Source organism: Lonchura striata, chromosome 28 (assembly GCF_050655825.1).
Source record: "Lonchura striata isolate lonStrDom1 chromosome 28, ASM5065582v1, whole genome shotgun sequence".
Classification (NCBI taxonomy): Eukaryota; Metazoa; Chordata; class Aves; order Passeriformes; family Estrildidae; genus Lonchura; species Lonchura striata.
In genome coordinates this window covers 4,493,447-4,514,861 of record NC_140730.1, presented here as the reverse complement: position 1 = coordinate 4,514,861, position 21,415 = coordinate 4,493,447, and the positions used below count along the sequence as shown (strand labels likewise).

The 21,415-nt window shown below is 56.8% G+C and overlaps 1 protein-coding gene and 1 long non-coding RNA gene across 3 annotated transcripts; one reads left to right on the top strand and one right to left on the bottom strand.

The window, feature by feature from the left end:
• The first annotated feature begins 7,704 nt into the window (after window positions 1–7,704).
• Window positions 7,705–16,699, top strand: TLE5 (TLE family member 5, transcriptional modulator). Of its 2 annotated transcripts, none has more exons than XM_021540130.3 (7): window positions 7,705–7,889; window positions 8,149–8,246; window positions 9,702–9,765; window positions 11,970–12,014; window positions 13,243–13,305; window positions 14,807–14,881; window positions 15,492–16,699. In XM_021540130.3, exons 1-7 carry the CDS (start codon window positions 7,863–7,865, stop codon window positions 15,708–15,710), a joined length of 591 nt encoding a protein of 196 aa, XP_021395805.1. In that variant the 5' UTR covers window positions 7,705–7,862; the 3' UTR covers window positions 15,711–16,699. The 2 variants fall into 2 exon arrangements, with proteins under 2 accessions (XP_021395805.1, XP_021395804.1); XM_021540129.3 differs by having other exon boundaries at window positions 7,729–7,889; window positions 15,489–16,699.
• LOC146765058 (uncharacterized) lies at window positions 16,454–20,996 on the bottom strand. The gene is made up of 2 exons (XR_014950289.1): window positions 20,786–20,996; window positions 16,454–20,346 (listed from the first exon to the last, which is right to left on the bottom strand). It is a non-coding gene; the product is annotated as an uncharacterized LOC146765058 (long non-coding RNA).
• Window positions 20,997–21,415: the final 419 nt, after the last annotated feature.

Here is a 21,415-nt window from a genome sequence, read left to right as displayed (position 1 = left end):
GCCGGGCCCAGCGCCAGCGCCGCCGCCGCCGCCGCCCCCGCGCCGCTCTCGCCCGGCTGCGCCGCCGCTCCCTCCGCACGGCTCCGCCGAGACACCGACGAGCCGGCGCAACCCAACCCGCTGCCGCCGAAAACAAGCGCGGACTGACGGCGGCGGCGGCCAATGGGAGAGCGCGGCGCGCAGCGGGGCGGGCCCGGACGGGCGGGACGCGGCGCCGCGGCCAATGGGAGCGCAGGGTTTGGCTGGCCGGGCGCGGGGGGGGAGGGGGAGGGCGCACGGACGCGCGTTCCTGGAGCGGGGCGGGGCCGCCGAGCATTGTGGGAAGGTGGCGGACCGGGCGCCCATGGCGGGCCGGGCCCGGGCCCTGCCCCTGCCGTGACCGGGCGCGGGGCCGCCGCCTCCCCTCGCCCTCTGCCGGCCCGCGGTTGGGCCGCGCCGGGCGGGGAGTGCCCTGGCGGCCGCTGGGATGGCGGCACAGGGCGGGCCCGGGCCGCGGAGGTTGCGGCTCGTCCCGCACCGCTCGCAGCCCCGGCGGGAGCCCGGAGCGGGCCGGGCCCGACCTGTGTGGGACGGGCGCGGCTCTGCTCGCAGGCCCCGCCAGCCCGGCCCTCGGGCCGAGCAGGGGCAGGCTGAGGCCTCGCCGGGCCGGCCCTGTGCTCCAGGCTGCGGCCGTGTCCCAGCACAGCCACCCGAGCTGGGGCTGCCGCCTCCCAGCCCTCCCGAGCTCCCCATCGCTCCTCACAGGGCGGCTCAGAGCTGCCTTTATCCCAGCTTCCCTCACTGCTTCCTACCAGGTGCCTGCTGACCTGGGACAGGTCCTCCAGCCAGCAGCCCGATGCCTCCATCCCCTCACGCCACACCTTGGGCTCCTTCTTGTGCTGCCAGTGCAGCCTCATCTGTCAGAGCATCCATCCCCTCATGCCGCCCCTTGTGCTGCCATTGCAGCCTCATCTGTCAGAGCAGCCCCCCTGTGCCCTGTGGGACCCTGCCCCAAGCAGAATCCCTGCCACCTGGACTCTCCACACACACACACCCACCCCTCTTGCATGCACCTGTGGTTGCATCTCTTACCCTGCCTTGCCTGGGGTCTGTATCTAAACAGTCTTTTTGAAGGTCCAAAAAAAAAGCACCATGAAGCCGTTCCATACCTGCCTTCCTGGCTCTTGCAGTGGTCTGCCAGTCCTTACCTCTTGGCAATTTGACTGAGGCAGAAACACAAGATACTCACAAACAGGTTCTATTTTCCACTTAACTTCTCCCCTATACCTGTGCTATTCCCATGAGTTATTTGCCTCAATTAAAATAAGTTTCTAACTTCTTTTTTTTCATAGTTTGGCCTTTAACAGCATCAATGCTGACCTCCCTTTGTTACATTCTCTTACTTTCCCTCCCAGGTACCCCACAGCCAGGAGGACTCATCACACACCTCTGGCAAAGGCCATGTGGTCATTTTGCTTTGGCAGCTGAAAATTATTCAGCAACCAGAAGTGCTCAGCACAACCAAAACCCAAGCCACAGTGGCTGTTCTCACTGTGACCTGTTGCCCTTTGGAACTCCAGGACAGTCCTTAAGGAGACTGAAGTTCCTACAAAACCCTGCAGCACTGCCCTGACTGGGCAAGCCACCTGAGCCCTCTGCATGTCCTCAGGCTGTGAGGGTGACACAGGTGACACTCTGGGGCTGCTAAAGAGTTCCCAGGTTGGGATTGCTGGGCTGCTCTGGACCACGAGGTGCTGTGTGTTGGAAGCTATTGTTTCGGTTGCCATCTCTTGGGCAGGATCAAAATCTAAAGGCCAGCAGATCCTGAAGAAATTTCCACAGCCTTCCAAAAGAAAAGGAACAATAAAATTTGCATCTCAGCTCTGGACCACTTCCTTGGTTCCTGCTGATGGGAAGTTTGGGTCCACAGACATTGAGTTTTGATGAGTCCTGATCAAAGTGTGATTTAAGAATGACAGAACTGCCATTCTCCAAGCAACAAGAGCCCATCCACTCCCTCTCTTTCTGCCCTAATGGAAAAGTTTTGGTGCTCAGAGGGCTCCCAGGAGACCTGGAATTTCCCTCAGCTCTGCCACCAGTGGGCTGTGCAATTCCCCAGGCTCCATGTCCTTGCTCCTGCAGAAAGCTGATCCTGAACGTGTCAGGCCACTTCCAGAGCAACTGTTCCCATGGCCCACATTTGCAGCAGCTCCTGCTGAGCCCAGGGATCAGCCCCATTTGTTTACAGAGGGGAAGAGCCCATGGAAATGGGATCCTGAAGCCCCTGGAGATGCAGACACATAGTGTGGGCAGCACTGCAGACATTGCACAGTGCCATCTCTTTTCTCCATTCTGGCCCCATTTCTTAGCTGTTTGTGAGTTCCAGAGGGGAGCAGGCACTGCCAGCAGGTCAGGGAGGTGATCCTGGCCAGGCTGAGGGAGCTGGGTGTGCTCAGCCTGGAGAAGACCAAGAGGGGATTTTTCCAATATCCATAAATACCTGAAGGGAACTGCCAGGGGATGGAGCAGTTTCTGCTCAGCTGCTGAGCAACAGGACAATGAGCAGAAACTGATGCACAGCAAGTTCCACCTTGAACATGAGGAAGAACTTTCCTGTGCTGCTGACACAGCACAGGTTGCCCAGAGTGGTTGCAGAGCCTCCTTCTCTTGTGATATTCAAAGGAAGAATTTGTCTGGACTCTCTCTGGGTGCTGATGGGGACCAGGGACCCAGCTGCAGAGCACGTGTCAAATGTTTCATCCTCCCCCAAAATTAATTTTACAAGTTCTTCAATTGCCTGTCACAGGAAGATGCCACAAGATTTGAGTTCTCTGAACAGAGAGGAGGAAAGGCACTGAGATCAAACAAAGCTGACAAATGCAGCCCGTGACAGCAATTGCTGGATTAGTTTTTTTAAACCTTATGTTTCACATCTGGTTTGTCATGGTGTTGTAGGTGGGCTCAGTGCACAGTAAACTAGGATAACAAACCTACATTTTCTGTGATCCTTTCATCCCCTACGATCCCAAAACACATCATTTAATTGCACTCAACCTGCACACAGATTTCATAAATAGAGGAATGATGAATTAGCATAGCTGCTGCAGCATTCACACAAGTTACTAAGACACAATCTCCTTGTGCAATCAATCCAGCCTCATGCTTCAGTGTTTGTCATAAATTGAGGTCAGGAAGAAATGTTCTCCCTACCTGGAGGAGTGCTGCTGAACTAGCCGAGTACAGAAAGTCTCTTAAGGGTGTAGTAATCTCTCTTCCCTGTGCAAATCTCAGAAACTGCTGCAAATGTGCATTTGGTGCACAGGAGCAGGAGGAATCTGCCTCACAGGAGCCTGGGTGATCCTTTTGACCCTAAAATCGGTATCTGGCTCCTCCCTTCGTCCAGCAAGGGAGGCAGAGGAGAGAGGGGAGAGTGCTGAGCCCTGGCCATGCCCACAGCACACCTGGGTGCTCACGAAGCTGCTCCTTTGGCCATTCCAGCCCCTGTGGGTCACTCCCTTCAGCTCAGTCTGGGATTCACACTGCTGCTTCTGCAAACTGATTGTGCTGGGAGGCTTCTCATCACCAAAGGGTCAGTGGATTCCCCTGGACCTCCTGACTGTCTCACAGCTCCAAATTTCCTGCTTATCTCCCACCAAATGCCTCAGGGACACCACCCAGGGAGCAAGCAGCTTCAGACATCCTTGCCATGTGCTTCCTAATCACGGCTCAGCTGCAAAATCCCTTTCCTGCTTCCTGCAAGGAGTGTGAACTGCTCCTTGCACTTTGGCTGGTAAAAAGGATGATAATTACCCCTAATCAGTCTGCAGCAAAAACACAGGCCACAGCAGAAGGGAGGGGTGGGGGGCAGTCACCACGAGGGATGGAGCCCAATTATTCCAAGTCACTGATAAAACGGGATCAAAGAGGGTAGGAATGTTTTACCAGCTGGAAAAAGCCTGCCTGGACCAAGGCTGCTCTTGGAGAAAGGTCCTTTCTGCCTACAGGCCATTCCTGTCTGGGACCTTATGCACATCCAGGGGCAATTTCTCATTTTTCTTCTTGGTGTAGGCGAGGAATTTGGGCTGCTGTACATTTCTGCCTCTGAGAGCAAGCAGCAAGACAGTTTCAGCTGGAAATGAGCGTGGAACCATGGGCACAGAGTGCAGAACAAGCACTCTTGAGGTGCTGGAACTGCTGCATCCCATCGGGGCACCTGGGTGTCCCAGGGGCTGCAGCAGTTGGGGTTGGGTGGTGATGGAAGCATTTGTGCCCTGCCAATGCCATGTTTCTGGGGAGGAGTGCTGCACTTCTGGCTCTCTGGGAGCCTGTGCAGCCCCACTGCTCATTCCAACCTTTTGCTGCAGCAGGGAGACCTGCACAGCTCCTAACAGCAGCAGGAGAGTTGGGAGGTGGTGAAGGAGAGAAGGAAAACAGCCCCTTCTGTGAAAGAGGGACTTGAGAGGCAGGTCGTGTGTAAATCACTGCTTGGCCTGCCCAGCCCTTGCCTGGTGTCTGGCTGATGGTGTTATGCTATCTGGAGAAAGTTTAATATCAAAAGCCAATAATCTCTGTGATAGGAGGGATGATAAGGGGCAGTCTGGCCTGGATGTGGCAGGGGGCCAAGGTCCGGTGCCTGACCTCCACCACCAGTCCTGGCCTCCCCATCCCATCCCAGGTGGCCCAGACCTGACAGAGCTGTCAGTGTGGCAGCAGGGCTGGGCAAAACAAAAAAAACCCCAAAAAACCCCCCCAGGAACCAGCCCTGCTGCTGGCAAAGAGGGGCTGGGGAAGCAGGGAGGCAGGAAGGGGAGAACTCAGTGAGCCCCAGCAGAGTGGCATGGGGCTGGCTGTGGCTAATAGCCAACAAGCTGCCAGCACTGGCCCTTACAGAACGCCTCACAGCTGTCTGAATACAGGGCAGCAGCGGGGGATTGCAGCCCAGGAAGGGCCTGGGGTTTCTTGGCAGGTGGGGTATCAAGGGCAGCTGAAGTTGAATGAGTTTGGTGGGTCTCAGCCCTGTTTCTACTGGAATGAGGCCACAGGGTTGAAAGCACAAGTGAGGAGCTGGCTGAGCCACCCCACACCCAGTGAGGTCCTGTCCCTGCCACTCCAGAGCTGTGCCCCAAATTGCTCAGACTCCTGCAAAGCACCTGTGGGTGTGGGCAGCTTGAGGTGATGGCACTCAAGAGAGACCCTGAGGCTGTGCAAAAATGGAAAAAACCTTCCTTGTCTCAGTGCCTGAATTGCTGCTGTGCCTTCTTTATTTCTTCCTCTTTAATCCAGGGAAAAGAGAGAGTATTCTCAGGGTAAAAGCAGGATCTCAGGGCCTTCATTTTCATAATGATGACAGCATGGCTTTCACCTTGTGTCCAGAGCTTCAGAGCAGAAAATGTCTGTACAACCTCTCTCCTTGAACCAGTGCTGGAGTGGGATATAATATCTGAATAATTTACAAAGGCTCTTCATTACACAGATTTATTTTTGGCAGCTTTGTTAGACTGCTCCTTTTAGGAACTAATAGGAAGTTTCTCTAGGTTTCATTAGGACATCCCTGTATGAATTGTTCCAGTGGGGCCAGAGACTGGGACAGTTTCTTGCGCCATTAGAAATACAAAATGCTTCTGTCCTCTCTGTCCCTCATGGCTTTCTGGAAACCCACCTGCATGCCCAACCCCGAGCCAGTCCTGGTTGTAGCAAGAATCCAGCATGTTTTTATTCCTGGCCAAGATGTTGAGGGAGTGGGGGGCTTCCCCACATTACCTTCAAACAGCTTTGCAGCAGACAAAAATACTGGTTCACTTGGAGAGCTCCTACACAGAACTCCCTTTCCTGTGCTGGAAAAACCTTCATTTCTCAAGCTGGGTCTGAGGTGGGCTGTGGGAACCCCCACTGCTCACCAGGCTGTGTTTGGGGCCACCTCCTCTGCTCCCAGACCATACCCAGCCCCTGACTCAGCCTGGGCCAGGCTAAAATCCCCTCTTCTTCAGATGCAGGTGCATTGCCTGGCTGGAAACGAGCCCATTAAAAAGTCATTTACCAGGCACAAGTGAGTTTGTGTTCCCCTGGACTGGGATTTGCCAAGATTATACCATAAATTAGAGTGTTTCCTGGAAGAATGTAAGGAGAGAGGGAAAAAAAAAAAAAAAGATAAAATGGAACATTTTGTAGCCAACAGAAATGCCAATAAAGGAGCATTTCATTTCCCACTTGGAAGGGAGTGACTGCAAGCTGTTGCGAGTGTAGGGCAGGGTGCCTGTGCTGCTCCAGGACCAGGGGAAGGGGACAACAGGACAACAGGGACCTGGTGTGGCTGCACGCACACACTGACCATAAACTGCATTTCTCTGCCCTTGAGCACAGCTCAAGCTGGGGTGACTCAGTTTCTCTCCACGTAAAAAGGGGGACCAGGATGCCAACCCCACTGGGGGCAGACTGTCTGCCCTGTTTTCCAACCCTTATTCTGCAGGGACACGAAGCCTGCCTGCACTATTAATAATCCTTGGCATGAAGCTGTCACAGTTTCCACTAATATGGAGATGTTGAAGTGAAAAAGCTACTGCACAATATGCAGGAGGTGTCACAATAACTCATCTGCTATATTGTTCTTTTTAAAAATAAATACCACAACAGGCCAGCCCACATTGCTGGAGTCATGACGTGTCGGGTTTTATTTTTAATCAGAAAATGTACTGATTTTTAAAGATAGACATGGAGCAACATCCAAAATTTATTAAAGCTCTCTGTGTGCTCACATGTACCGTGTTCCTGCCTGCTATTCTCCGAATGGCTTCCAAGGACTTGATCCTGCCTCAGCACGGGCACATTTGTGTGTGCAGCTTTGCAAGAGGCCCCATGGCAACAAAGTCCTTCCAGAAATAAAGTCTGTGGCTGAATTCCCCACCCCACTGCTCTCTGGGGGGATGCAATCGATCCTGCAGGACACCAACTGCAGGGTCTCCTCTTCAGGCAGCAGGTTTAGGACCAAAGTTTGCATCCAGAGCAGAACACATCCCATTGCTTGGAGATCAGAGCTTTCTCTGGTGGCCAGTTGTAGGTGAACTACCTTTTTTCTTTCCCTTCCCTCAGGCTCAGCCAAGGGCAACACTGAAATAAAGCAAAACGAAACTCTGGGTTAAAAAAAAAAAAAAAAAAAAAAAAAAATAGCCTGTTCTGCTTGGGGAAGGGCGTGAAAATGAGCTGCGAAGGGCGAGGAGCTTCACTGCCCACCAAGGGCCGCTCCGGGGCTCCGGACCCTGGGCCGGGCCGGGGGCTCGGTGGGGCCGGGGGCACGGGCAGGGACTCCCGGTGGGCCGGGGCACGGGCAGGGACTCCCGGTGGGGCCGGGGGCACGGGCAGGGACTCCCGGCGGGCCGGGGCACGGGCAGGGACTCCCGGCGGGCCGGGGCACGGGCAGGGACTCCCGGTGGGCCGCGGCACCGGGGGGCTGCGGGGAGGGCCGGGCAGCCCGGCCGGCGGGGCAAGGCCCGTCCCGAGCGCGGGGAGGGCACCGAGCATCCCCCGGGCCCCGCCGAGGGAGCGCGGCACCGAGGGCAGCACCGAGCGCGGCCCGGCCCGGCCCGGCCCGGCGGCGCCGCGCGGCGGGGGCGGGGACCGGCGGGGGCGGGCGCGGCCGTGGGCCCGCCCGGGCCGGGGAGGCGGCGGCGGCGGCAGGTGGTGCCGAGCAGCCGCAGGACGGAGCCGGAGCCGCAGCCGCCATTAGACAATAGGCGCCGGCGGCGGGAGCGGCGCGGGGCGAGCGGCGCGGCCGGGGCGGGGCGGCCGCGGGGCCGGGGCGGCCGGACCCGGCGCGGACAAAGGCGGCGGCGGCGCGGGCAGCCGGTGGCAGCGGGCCGCTCCGTGCGGGGACCGAGCCGCAACCTGACATGATGTTTCCACAAAGCCGGCACTCGGTACGGCGCGGCCCGGGGCCGGAGCGGCCGCGGGGCGGGGCCGGGCGCCGGCGGGGCCGCGGGGGCTGCCCGGCCTCCCCCGGCCCCGCGGGGGCGAGGGGATCGAGCGCCTCCCGGTGCCGCGGGGCGGCTCCCGGGCGAGGGGCCCCCGGTGACCTTGGGCGCTGCCCCCGGCGGGGCTCGGGCCCCGGGGCGGGCTCGGGGCGGGCGGGCCCGGCGGCCGCCGGCTCCGGCCCAGCGCTGTCTCCTGTTGTTCAAGGGCTCCTCTCACCTGCCTCAGCAGCTGAAGTTCACGACCTCCGACTCGTGCGACCGCATCAAGGACGAGTTCCAGCTGCTGCAGGCCCAGTACCACAGGTACGTGCTGCCCCCGCGCCCGGGGCTGTCCCGGCCGGGGCGCGGGGATCGCTCCGGTCCTTCTGCTCCTTGCGTGGCTCCCGGGGCCGGACGAGAATTTGGGGAAGGGGAGCCGCTCGCGGAGCTTGGGACGCCTTTGGCTGGAGGAGCGCCTCGGGCACGGCGCTGGTCGCGTCCACATGGGAGCCCAGCGAGGAGAACGCCCATTCCCTTCTCCAGCCAAGGTCTTTCCTCCAAGTGCTGCTCAGCCAGGACTGCACAGGCACTTGCCAGCCCTCCTGCCTTTTGCTGGGAGTTTTCCTCAATTTTTCTCGCTGGCTGCCATTCCTGGACTGCAAATGCTGCAGGGAGCACTTAAATCCAAAAGCTTTTACTTTTCTGTGAATGTGTGTGGAAATAGTGCTGCTAACCCAAAAGCTGGCTTGAGACAATCTGTTGCTTTGCGTGTGTGTGTGTGCGTGTTTATGTCTGACATAAACATGAAGCCCTTCGGTTTATATTGTCTGGGCAATGCCCTCTGCCACAGCCTGGCACTGGTTTTGGTGTGTGCATTGGTGCCATGTGGCTGCAATGTCCCCCAGCCCGGGCTCTGCCTGCGGGCAGGTTACAAGTTTGTGGTGGTGTCATTTTGGCAGGAGCAGGCAGAAAAGCTGCTGGGAAGTGGCCATTTCCTGGTGTCTCTGTGCCTTGGCAGTGCCATCAGAGGAGTAGGGGTTCCTGCTGAAAGGGAAGCTTTCCCCCCATGCCGCTCCACCCCCTTGGACTTAATCTGCTCAAGAAGGAGCAGGTTTTGTGTAGGTGAAGCTGTTTCTTGTTTGAAACATAAAACCACAGCACATTCTGGCTTCAGTTGCTCGGCTGGTGAGTTGGAGTCTCATAAAACACTGGGAGCAGCGGCACTTTCTCTGAAGGGTGTGAAGAATCTAGGAGAGAGGAAAAATCCTTGCTTCTGGAGGGATGTGCTGCACTTGGGCCTCCCCCCCCAGCCCCCATCCAGAAGTGGGTCTGGCTTTGGTTTTGATGTTGTAGTGGAACATCTTTTGAGTGCTGCAGACAGGTTCTGTGCCAGAATCTGTCCCCAGCTGCCAGCGATCTGTTGAGGAAAGGCAAACCCCTCCCTGGGCAGCCAACTCTGCTTCTCCCCAGCATTCTGCTTCCTGTGGAATGGATTTGCCTGAGGGAGGTCAGTGTTCTGCTGGTGGATAGCCTTGTGTCCTTTTCCTGAATGTGTGCTGGGGAGGGCTCCACTGAGAAATTGGGAGCAGGTTCTGTGTGGTCACTACTGTGCCAGCACAGCCTGTCTGAGCTCTGCTCTGGCCACCCCTTGAAGTCCAGATAATGATGTCCAAGAATCCAGCCTGGCCGGGATGAGGCCATGCAGGAAGCAGCTGCTCCGAGGCGATCAACTCTCTCACCTCCTGTTTGTGGTTTTCTTACTGTTTTCTGGCTTTTCAGCTTGAAGTTGGAATGTGACAAACTAGCCAGCGAGAAATCGGAGATGCAGCGTCACTACGTCATGGTAAGGACCGGCCCAGCAGCCCAGAGCAGAGTGTGTGGGTGGCAACACCAGCAGGTGCCTGTGCCTGGGCTCTGCCTGGCAGGGAGCCCACACCCCGCAGAGCTCCAGGGCTCTCAGCAGGGCTGGCGTTGGCTCTGCTCTCAAAATGGGGCTGTTTTGTGTTGGCTGCATGCAGGGGGTTGTTGAAATGCACGGTGGGAGGGAGTTTTTTGATGTAGAAAATGGTGGGGGATTGCTTGATGGGTCCTTGGCCCAAAGGAAGTGACGGCTCTTACACACCTGAGGAGGTGATACAGGGTGCTGGTGTGCAGGTGTTTGGGGGCTCTGGGAAGGTCACGGCCAGTGAGAGACAAAGCAGTGCTCTGAGAAGTCATGAAACTGGGAAACCCCACAAGCCAGGTGTGAGTTAGAAGCAGAAATCAGCTTCTGTGCCAGGGCTAAACCCTGTGCACCTTGTGGTGACCTCGCAGCCTCGCTTAGCCGTGGTGCTGAGTGCTGGCACGTGTGTCCCAGCACAGGGTGTGCAAGCCCCAGGGCAGTGCTTGGTAAAGGCATGAGAAATGGTGCCAAGTGTGGGCAGCAGGCTTGGCTGTGGCTTTCCAAGAAAACAGCCATGTTCTGGTGAGCAGGGTGAGGGTTTGCCTGCCAGGTAATGCCTCTGGAGCCCTTGCAGCACGGGGAGGGTTGCCAGGCAGGGCTGTGGTCTCTTCCTTTCCTATCATGGAGTTAATGGGAGGCTGCAATACTGTCCATGAAAATGAGCTGGCTCCTGCTTGCCAGCTGCTGCACCTGCCCTGGAAAGAAGAGATAAGATGTAGAAATTAATAGAGCAGCTCTTCAGAGCAGAGTTAAGACTTAAAAAATGAGAAATAAGGGAGCTAGCTGGCCCCTTCATCTTTCTGTACTGCCCTTGTGACCAGACTCTGAGGCTGTGGGGAGCAAGGAGTGCTTGGGGCTGGGGACAAGGAGAAGAGGTCACAGCTTTCCTGGTGTATTAATGGGGAAGCTTGCCCCGTTCTCATTGGTAAACAATTGCTTCCTGTGCCTCGCAGTCTGCATGGAAACCCTCATCTCCAGCAGTGGCCACGATGCATTTTTTTTTTTTTCCCTTAATGCTGGCAGCCACCAGAATTGATTCAGGTTGCTGTCAGCAGCAGAGGGGAAGGGCTGTTACTCGTGGCGCAGCGCTGGAGGCTCTGCAGGCGCAGCAGCTCCTGCCTTGTCTGCGTGGCTGAGCCGGAGCTGCTGCCGCTCCCCATCACGGGGAGCCAAGAGGAGGGTTCCTGTCAGTGTGCAAAGCTGCTACAGCTGCTCTGATTTTTGAATAAGTCACAATTGGCAGCTTGGGGGACGGGCTCCTGCTTCCTGCTCGGTCTTCAGAATGCAAAGAAGCCTCGAGAGCCCGCAGCAGGCTGAGATCATTCTGATACCAAGCCGGGCGCTTCATCGCCTTGTGGCGTCGGTACCAGGATGCCAGTGATCTTCAGTTAAATGAGCACAGATGTGGATTGTTCTTTTCCCTTTGGAAGAATCAGGATTGCAGCCTGCAGGCTGCAGGAGGAGGTTTCTAAACTCCCAAAACATCAGCCTTATAACAGCTTCTTCCAGGGGTCAGGAATTAGCTGCTTCTGCCAATAGATTGTCTGTAGCTGCCTGTTGCTGCTGTGCAGGGGTTTTCTGGGTGGATTGTTTTTGTGTGTGGAGGGGGGAGGTTTCCACATAACTCCTTCCTAAACAGCTGGAGCTGTGTGCAGCTGGATGTGTTACTTGCTAGATGAAGTCCAGTTGTGATCTCTCCCATTTGCTGCTGAAGCAGTCATGGGGGCTTTAGGATACTGGCCAGGCACAGCTCACAGAGCCAGGCTGCCTCTCTCCTGGCTGTGCTTAGGGAAGTCTGGAGCCCTGAGCCTTTTTCCAGGTTTGACACAGCATCACTCACTCTCACCTTGATGCTGACTGTGGAAAGGTGTCTGTGAGGGGAGCCCTGTGGGCCAAGTCTCCAGTCTGGAGCAGGGTGGGCAGGGAGCATCTGGAGGGGGTCTCTGTGCTTGCCTCTCACTGTCTTTCTTCCCTGGGGCTTGCCTCTGCTCTCCTGCCTTTCCCAGCCTTTGTAGAAAACCCTGCCAGGAATGCAGTGGTGGTTCCCAGCACTTACCTGGCAGAGACTTGACTTACTGTTTGTTTTGTTCTCTCCTGCTCTGCAGTACTATGAGATGTCCTACGGGCTGAATATTGAAATGCACAAACAGGTAGGGGGAAAAGCATCTCCAAGTGCTGCAGTTCCTGGGAAAGGTGGGCTGTCTGCTCCGCGTTGCCCTCTGTCACTTCAGTTGCCTTTCAGGAGCTAGAAATGCCATCAGCCTGTAAAATGTCAGAGCTGCCTTTGAAATGCAGGGCTGCCCACCTCTCAGAATCACAGTGCTGGCCTGTGGGCTCCCATCCTGGGCTCTGGGCACCCTGTGGTTCTCCCCAGGGCCTGAACAGATATTTGAGCACTAGGAAGGGTCTGGAGCTGTGGCTTGGAGACTCTCTGATAGCCTGGATAAGTTTGCTCATTGCCCTCACTGGTGGTTAAGTTGTTAATTATCCTCAGTGACTAATTACCTGTGGTGTTAACAACATGAGCCTCCTCTGAGCCTGTCTCTATCTGGCTCCATCCAGCTCCAGTCACAAAGTCGGCTGCGTGTCGTGGCTCAGTTTAAGCCTCTTAGCACAGTTCTGTTCCTCACAAAGGCACTTGGTGCCTCTGATCCCATTGCCCTTGTTGCTAAGCCCGTGAGACTGGCTTCCCTGGGGAAACCTGGATCTTGTCAAAGAATCTGAGCCACAAATCCTCACTGCTGTCCCATGAATGTCTCCCAGCCTCATCTGCTTCCCTGTGGTGCTGCTGGGGTTCCCTCAGCTGCTTTTGGTGTGTACCTGTACCCTTTGGCTCTGTCTTTGAGTCCTTTGTGCAAAGGACTGCTAACTTCACTATTTGCCAAGAGAAAAGCATTTAACACCCCAGAAGTTGCCACTGCTGCTGTGAGGGGAGTGAGGAGGCTTCCCAGCCCCTCTGGTCTCCCCCAGTAGCCCCAGTCCAGCAGCTCAGCTGAGGAGGGGGGAGCCTGAGAGGGCTGAACAGCCATGTGTATGTCTGTGTCCACTTGGCAAATGTAATTCAGCACATCCCCACCTGGCTCTGCAGGAACTTTTGCTCTCTGGTTGCTCCCGATTTGTTAAATGAATGTTGGGGACCTGGAGAGGAAGAGGAATAAAGAAACTTTGCTCTTTGCAGTCAGCAGCATCCCTTCATTTAACTCTGCAGGGAGGGGCAAGGGGATCCCCATGGCACCAGGATGCTGCCAGGAGAGTGGCTTTTCTCAGAGCCATTTGGGGACTCAGGCCTGGCCAGGGGAGGGGGAGAGGGGCAGTGGTGCTGTGGCTGCCCAGTCCCGAGCTGCCTGACTTACCCTCTCTATTTCTCCCCGCTTTTAGGCTGAAATTGTCAAGAGGCTAAATGGGATTTGTGCACAGGTTCTGCCCTACCTTTCACAAGAGGTGAGTCCCCCAGCCTGGGGGGGTTCTGGTGGCATGGAGGCTACTGTCCCCCTGCAGCCAGCGAGGTGTCACAGCCCTGCAGCACAGGCAGCTCCCCACCCCTGGGCTGGCAAACCCTTGCTTGCTCTCAAGGTGTGGGAACCAGCCCTTCAAGGCAGGGTTGGCTCCTGGAGCACTCTGTGATGGGTAATGTGCCCCTCTGTTGGTCCACCCTAAAACTTCTATCTTGCTTTATATATATTGCTGTATTCTAAAACTCTAAACTCTTAAGTTTTCTACCCTGTGGTATTACACGCTTCTAATCAAACTGCACACTGGTAATCCCAGTGTTATCAATCAGTTTTGGAAGCTTTCTCCACAGCCTCAGGTCAGAGTCTGTCAGCACAGAAAGTCTAAAATTCTCGGTATCCAGACCTCCCTTCCACCCCTTTTGGGGCAGCTGGGGACAAAGCTGCTCCTGCTCTCTCCTGCCTGTGGCTCCTGAGCCATCAGCCACATCAGCAGTGGGAGCTTTGGGTGCTAATCGGGGGAGAAGGACACTTAAAAAAATACCTCCATATGGAGGATCCCTCCTCTCATCCTCTTTGAGATCTGGTTCCTCTGCCTCATTAATTAATGCAGCTGACGGGCTCCTCCCACTCCCCTGAGAAATTAATTGGGGGAGGGGGTGCTTGGGAGTTGCTGTCTGAGGGGAGGATTAAGCACTTCTAGAGCTGTATTTTCTGTCTCCCCTGGAGGCTCTGAGCAGCTCTCCTGGCCCTTTGGGGTTGGAGGTTTCTTGCCTGGGGTCAGTGCTGGGCTTGGGGCACAGGTTCTGTTTTTCCCACCCACCTGTTCTTAGGATGGACAAAGTCACTTGCTGATCAGATCAGGGTTGCCTAATAACTAAGCCCCAGCTAAATCTTTTACATCTTAATGCAATCCTTAACCCTGTCCTGCTGCCAAAATGAAAAGAAAAATCCCCTTGCTGAAGTGCAGTGGAGGGGCCTGGTGTTTCAGAGACCTTGTGCTCTGCAAGGAGCAAGTAGATTTTTCCTTTATTTTTTTAAAAGTATATGATCCATCCATTTTTTCTGCCTGTGTTTGGGACACCCAGCTGCTGCTGAAGTTGGTATCTAGGATGTGTCCCAAGCAGCTTCCCAAGAGATTCTGATTTTTAGGGCTTGTTTTGTGTGTTAGAGGGGTTTTTTTTCGGTGAAGGGTGGCAGGATGAGACACTGCCCACCTTGGAGCCTTCTGGCCAAGGATCTCTGGGTGTGTGGAGAGCAGGACAAGGGTTGGGGATTATAGGGGACCTGGTTAAGCCTGTGGTGAGGAAGGGGATGAGACAAAGGTGCTTCCATCCCTGTTCCTTGCTGCCCTAGGCCTGGGTGGGTGGCCCCTGTCTTGGGTGAAGTGTGTGCAGGTGTCTCCACCAGCCTGATTGTGTGGACTGGGTCCCTGTTCTGCTTCCCTCTGGCACTACAAGTGACCCCAAATTCCTCTGTTTTTTCCTCGCCAGCATCAGCAGCAAGTCTTGGGAGCCATTGAACGAGCTAAGCAGGTCACGGCGCCAGAACTGAACTCCATCATCCGTGTACGTGATGCCTGGTTTGGGCTGGGAGGGGTGGGAATCCAGGCCTCTGGCAGGACACAGAGCTGGGCTGTGGATTCTTGACCTGGGGACATCAGGGGACCCCTGCTCCGGTGCTGTGGCTGCAGTGGGACAAGCTGCAAGGCTGGGCTGGCTGTGCTGGCACAGGGCTGGTTCCACCCAGGCTTGCTGTGGTGCTTGCAGGGGTCCCTGCTCTGTGCCAGCAGGGTGTCAGGAGAGGAGCTTTGGTTTTGAGCAGGAACCACAGTAGGCACTCAACATGAAAACACCATCTGCTCTCGGTCAGAGTTGTGAGTGAGGGCTTTAACTGCAGCCTCGGGACATGCCAGAGCTTGAGGCAGATGTCCTGTGGGGTAGAGGCTGTGCGTCCTGCTGGGGACACAAGGTTGAGTTTTCACTTGAGGTTTTTGCAGCAGCAAGACTCGAGAACCTCTTTTCCCACCCAACCCTGAGGTTTCAGCTTGTTTAAACCCCCGGTTTCAGCTCGATTGCTGGCACACTGGCCAGCTCAGGCCTTGCTTTGGGGTCCAAGTGCACTCGGAATGACAATCCCCCCGTTGTGTCTGTGTCTGCCCATGGTTCCCTACAGCAGCAGCTTCAAGCTCACCAGCTGTCGCAGCTCCAAGCCCTCGCCCTGCCTCTGACTCCGCTCCCCGTGGGGCTGCAGCCCCCGTCGCTCCCCGCCGTCAGCGCCGGCACCGGGCTCCTGTCGCTCTCGGCCCTGGGCTCGCAGGCTCACCTCTCCAAGGAGGACAAGAACGGCCACGACGGGGATGCCCACCAAGATGATGACGGCGAGAAATCGGATTAGGGCGATCGGGGGGGCCGGGGCCGGGGGAAGGGGGCTGGCTGGGGGAGGGAGGGGGCGGGTTAGTGCAAAATGCAGTATCTCCCTCTAATCGCTGTGCAGCAGGGCCGTGGTGACCTGTGCTGGGTGGCAGCTCGCCAGGCCTGTCCCCACGGGACCTGGGGGTGTCCCCGGCGCCGTCCCCGGCTGCTGCACAGCGATGCAAGCGCCATAGCATTACCCGTGTGGCCAGTCGTGCTCTCCCTGTGCCCAGCCTGCCTTCCCCGTCCCTCCTCCCACTCAGAGCTGAGCCAGAGTCTGGCTTGGGCCGCTCTGGGGCCACTTTGCCCCTTGGCTGTCCCAGCTCCTCGGTGCCATGTGGCCCCTCCCTCCACCTGCTGCTCCCCCCTCGGTATTTAAAGATTGCCCCTCGATCCTAACGGTTCTGCACAACTCCCTGCTAGGATCCCTGGCCCAGAACAATCTCCTCCCTTCCCCAGGCGCTCTTGGTCTCGTCGCATCGCCCTGGCCCCGTGTCCCCCACGCCCCTCCTGCACTAATACCAGGCCTAACAACAGCTTTGCTGTTCTGCATGTACCTGTTCTCAACCAGCTCTGGCTGCCAGGGGCTTCACCCTGGGCTGGAGGGGGAGCCTGTGCCACCTGCTCCCCCTCAGCACAGCGTGGGGCTGCGGGGTGGCTGGGCAGAGGGGGCAGGCAGACCGAGAGCCTTCCCCAGCCTCCCCCTCCCCGTGCCCCTGCCCTGTGTAGAGGATACAGCAGCTTTCTCTGTTCTTATCTCCGTGCGCTAGCGTGTCTTCTTAAAAAACAAAAATGGAAAAAAAAATAATAAATAATAATCTGGTGTTTGTATATAGTTCTTTAGAAAGATCTTGTTTTGCTTTTTGTGTTTAATCACTTGACCTATAATAAGAGGAACTGAAAATGCTGTATCAAGGACGTACAAGCTGTGCCTTTCAAATAAAGAAATAAGAAGGTTGGTTAAAACCGTGACTTGCTGCCGCTTTCTTGTTGCCTTCGGGGTGATTTTAAAATACTTCTCTGTGTCTCCTGTCCTTTCAGATGGGGAGAACTGAGTTTTCCTGGTTCACCTGTGCTGTGGGAGGTGTCTGGAGGTGCAGCCCTCCTTCCTTCAGCTGGTAGCATATCCCAGATTAACCCTTCCTTGTTGGATGTGCTGCTCTCCCTCTCTGGAGGTTTCTCTGGGAGCCAGGATGAGCAGGGTTAATATTCACACCTCTGGCTTCTCTTGTAAGGGCTGGTGGAGTGGGACCACATTCCCACCAAGTCCCTGTGGCCTTTGTGGCTCTGGGACAGAGGTGGGGGCTGTGCCACAGCTGCAGCCTGCTGGAACCAGGGCCGGAGGATGCCCAGAGCTCGAGGTGAAAGTGGTGGGTGATGAAAATGGAGTGGGGGACTCTCCAGAAGAAAAGCAAGGAGCAAAGTGCCCCCGAGGTCTATCAGCTCTGCTGCTTTGGTAACACATGTGGATGTCCCTGCGGGCTGCCACAGGTCTGCTCTGTGCGTGCATAATTCATTTTTCCTGTGGGCACAGAGGATAAGCTACTTCTGTGGCTCTCAGGCCCCTCTGGAAAATCCGGCCTGCGGTGCCCTGGGGCTGAGATTGCTCTAATGGAATTGGCTCTCGATAATTAGAGCTGTCCTCTGACTTCAGAGCCTGCTCCACCCTGATAACATCTTCCCCTCGGTATCTCTTAGGCCACTTGGAGTGGGAAAATTTCCTTCCTCTGGGGAGAAGCCGTGCTGGGGGAGTCCTGGTGCACCCAGCAGTGAGCTGTGGAGGGGCTGGTGGGTTACAGAGCCTGTGGGCAGCCCTGGGACAGGGGATGTTATTCCTGGTGGGTGTGCAAGGGAGGAGGATTTAGGAGAAATTGTTCAGGGCTGCTTTCAGGAACAGAGGTCGTTCTTGGTGGAGCTAAATCAGCGGCCTCGGTTCACTGGGCAAGGGGGTTGGACAAACCACGAGGCCACTGGGGAGGCTGTGGGGATCTCCCTGCTCCCTCTGGGGAAATAACCCTCTGCTAAAGCACAAAGAGAAAACTTCTGGGCTCTCCCAATCGCCTGCGCCTTCCAGCAGGTGCTGAGCTGAACCTTGTGCTCTGCTCCTGCTTCCCATGATGTTCCATTCCCAAAGCATTCCCCTGCAGGTCGGGGGGCACCCTGGTATCCCATCCTACTGAGGAGCAGGGTTTGTTCCCTGTGCCACTCTCCAAAGGGAGTCATTTCACAGGGCACCTTCCCAGATTTGGCCTCAAATCTTAACTACATAACAAACTGCAAGTCTAACCCAGACCAACAGCAAAGAAAAGGGTTAAAAATACCTCCCTGGTCACTCTGCCAGTAGCTGCAGACCCGAGGAAAGCTCTGTAAGCTCTCAGAAGGCAGGAGCCCCTCTCAGGCCCTGCAGAACAGCTCAGCACTTGCAAGGACACAGCTGACAAGGGGCCCCCGAAGCTGCCCAGGGATGATCTGAGGGTGGCTCCTGGCAGAAAAGCCCTTTCTCCTCGTGTTCCAGAGCTCGTGGTGCCAGAGTGGGACAGGGCTGATGGTCTGAGAACCAGCTCTGCTGCCCCAGGATCCTTGGGAAAACTCAGCAGAGCCCTGACTCATAAAGGGTGGGCAGAGACTCAGTGCCAGCCCCTGCCCTGCTGCCCACAGAGGCTGTGGTGGGCACAGGGGGCAGGGGCAGGACCCACCTGGCAGTGCCCCATGTCCTGACTACCAAGCAGCACAAGATTAACCCGGGTTTGACGCGCTCCCAGCTGCCAGGGGTTTGACAAAACTCTGCTGTCACCCTTCTCCTCCCTTCCACCCGGAGGATCAAACCCCAGCCTCCTTCCCCCTCCATGCAGAGACTCTGGCACTTTCTCACTGGGTTTCTTTCACCTCTTTGGGTCCTTCCCGCAGGACAGAATTCCCAGCGGGAGTCGGAGTCGCCTCTGGCACATCCCCCCGTGATTCCCACCCTCCTCATTTTACAGCCCAGCTCTGCCTGGAACAATGGCACAGGAACGCTGGAGGAGCAGGGCTTCCTTCCCAGCCCGCTAATGCAGGAATGCCGAGCTCTTCCTGGCTGCAGCGAGCACCAGATAAAAGCTAAAGGAGGCATCAATAATTAAAAACCACTCAGAGCTGCTAAGTGCAAACAGGAGCCAACACACGGATCGAAGGCAGAGAGCAGAGGCTGTCAGCTGCCGGGCTGCTCTGAGGGCTCCCATCCTTTCTGCAGCCCCTGGAACCAGGGACACCTGGAGGGGACACCGAAGGCTCTGGGGACATGTGGCTTTGGAGAGTGGACACCAGCACTGGCGGTTTGGGGATGGGAAGCTGCAGTTTGGTCCTGGAAGTGGAGCTCAGGGGACTGTGGAACCTTGGTTTCCAGTACAGCTTTGGCTTAGATCTCACTGGTTTGCTGCCAGATCCTTTGCTCAGCTCCCCTTCCCATCCCACGTTCATTCCAGGACTGACTCCAGCCAGGACGAGGTCCCTGGTTGTGCCAGCTGCCCTGGAAAATTCACATTGTCTGACGGTGCCAGGAACTACTCTGCTGACTTTGTGCCTCCTCATTCAAGCAGGCAAAGGAGCAGCTGAAAATAGGATGGTTTGATCAGCCACAGCCACCCTTGGTGTCTGCAAAACGTGGTGGGCTCTGCCCTGGAGCATCCATCCCCTCTGGAGATGTGTGTGGGACCTCCATGGCATGGGGCAGGACAGAGCTGGGCTGCCCTGTGCCAGGCTGGCATCCAGGGAAGGAGCTGAAAGGCAAAATCCCAGGGTAATTCCAGCAGCAGCAACCTCTCTTGCTGGGATCCAGCTTCAGATGGAGCTCCTGGGTGTCCCAAAGCCTGCGCTGCTTTGATTTCTCTGCTGCTTTCTCTTGCCTCTTGATCCCAGCATGGACTTCAAATATTCTCCTCCCCTGGGGCTCTTCAAGGCCCTGCCACCACCAGGCAGAGCTGTGGCTGCTGCAGGGGGTGGCTGAGCATCCTGCAGTGGTGACAGCCAGGTCTGGGCTGTGGCTACTGCCCAGCACGGTGCCCATGCCCGGGGACAGCAGCAGGACCATCTCCTCTTGCTGCTGGGGGTGCCAAGGGTTAAGTGCCGTTGTTTTCTCCCTTCCAAACACAAATTAATCTCTGGGTTACAGGCTGTGCTGCTCCAGGGCTCACGTCAATCACTGCTGGAGGCTGATCAAGACACGTGTGGCACCCATCACTCCGGAGCTGCCTGCTCCAGGTTTACCTGTGTCACTCTCCTGAGACAGGAGCACAGAGCCTGCCAAAGGAAAACTGGCAATTTTCAGAAAAGAGTTTTGAAAAACGCTGCAAAACATCTCCTCGGTCTATCCTTCCCTTGAAACACGATCTGAAATGTTTCCAGCCTTTGAAAATATACTTTCCTAAAAAAAAAAAAAAACACCTCAGCTCTCCCAATAAGGCAAGACACACACAGAGAGAAAAAAAGAAAAACTTTAAAACCTTACATTTGGATTAAAATATGCAGATATATGATGTAAACACAGAAAAAAAATCTATGTAACTGCACAGAAGGGAGGGTTTTGGAGGGTTTGAAACTGGTGTCCATCACTGCCTGAGTCAGTGGATCTGCCCAGAGAACACCTGTAAAGGTAAAGGTAAAGGTAAAGGTAAAGGTAAAGGTAAAGGTAAAGGTAAAGGTAAAGGTAAAGGTAAAGGGGCTGGGTTGGCTCTTTGCTTGGGACTGACAGGGTCTGGGGCCAGCCTGGCCACTGCCAGCAGAGCCCCCAGTCCTGGCTGGGGAGGAGAGGCAGGGACACCAGGGGATGGAAGGATGGAGGGATGGATGTATGGAGGGATGGATGGATGGATGGATGGATGGATGGATGGATGGATGGATGGATGGATGGATGGATGGATGGATGGATGGATGGATGGAGGGATGGATGGCACAGGGGCAAGAAGAGGGAGAGCCTCCAGTGCCCAGCACCTTGTCCCTGCCCCAGTGGCTGCCAGCACGCAGCACGTAAATAACGCAATGAATAAAACATCAGGATGAAATGTGAGGCATTAAATATTTAACCTCGTGCCTGCCAGCGCAGTGCCCAGGTACAGCTGGGTCCTGCAATATTTAAAGGTTGTTCCTCGCCCGCCTCCACCGCCCCCGAACGCGGTGACTTCGCAGCGGCCGCGGCTGGAGGGGCGGCGGGGGACGGGGACTCGGTGATGCCCGCTCCGGGGCGCTCGGCGGGAGCGCTGCCGGCCGCAGCCGCCGCCCGGAGCCCGAGCGCGGCGGCCCCGGGGCGCTCCCGCCGCCGCCCCACGTTACTTTGAGTGGCAGCCGCGGCAGCCGCAAGGCCTCGTGGGCCGCGCAGTCCGCCTGCCCGGGCCGCCCGCGGCGGGAGCCCCGCCTGCTCGCGGCGCCGGGCCGAGCCCCGCGGTAGATCCCGGCCGGGCCGCTCCCCGGGCCCGCGGCGGCGGCAGGGACGGCACGGACCGGCACGGACCGGCCCGGGGCGCCGCCGCCGTGAGGGCGTAGCCAAGGGCGGACTACAACTCCCAGCGTGCCCCGCGGCGCCGCCTTGGGGGCTCCGGCCGCTCGCTCACTTCTCATTGGCCGTTCCGCTCTGTTGCGTCACGAGCCCATGTGGGAACCGCGCGGGACGATTGGCTGGCGCTCCCGCAGCGGCAGCCAATGGCCGGTGCGAGCGGC

What these genes read in the sequence shown, in the direction of transcription:
- TLE5 (XM_021540129.3), top strand. Translation starts at nt 7,863, where the DNA reads ATGATGTTTCCACAAAGCCGGCACTCG. An exon ending in CTGCAGGCCCAGTACCACAG is followed by an intron (nt 8,247 to 9,701) that starts GTACGTGCTGCC and finishes CTGGCTTTTCAG; the next exon opens with CTTGAAGTTGGAATGTGACA. An exon ending in TGCAGCGTCACTACGTCATG is followed by an intron (nt 9,766 to 11,969) that starts GTAAGGACCGGC and finishes CCTGCTCTGCAG; the next exon opens with TACTATGAGATGTCCTACGG.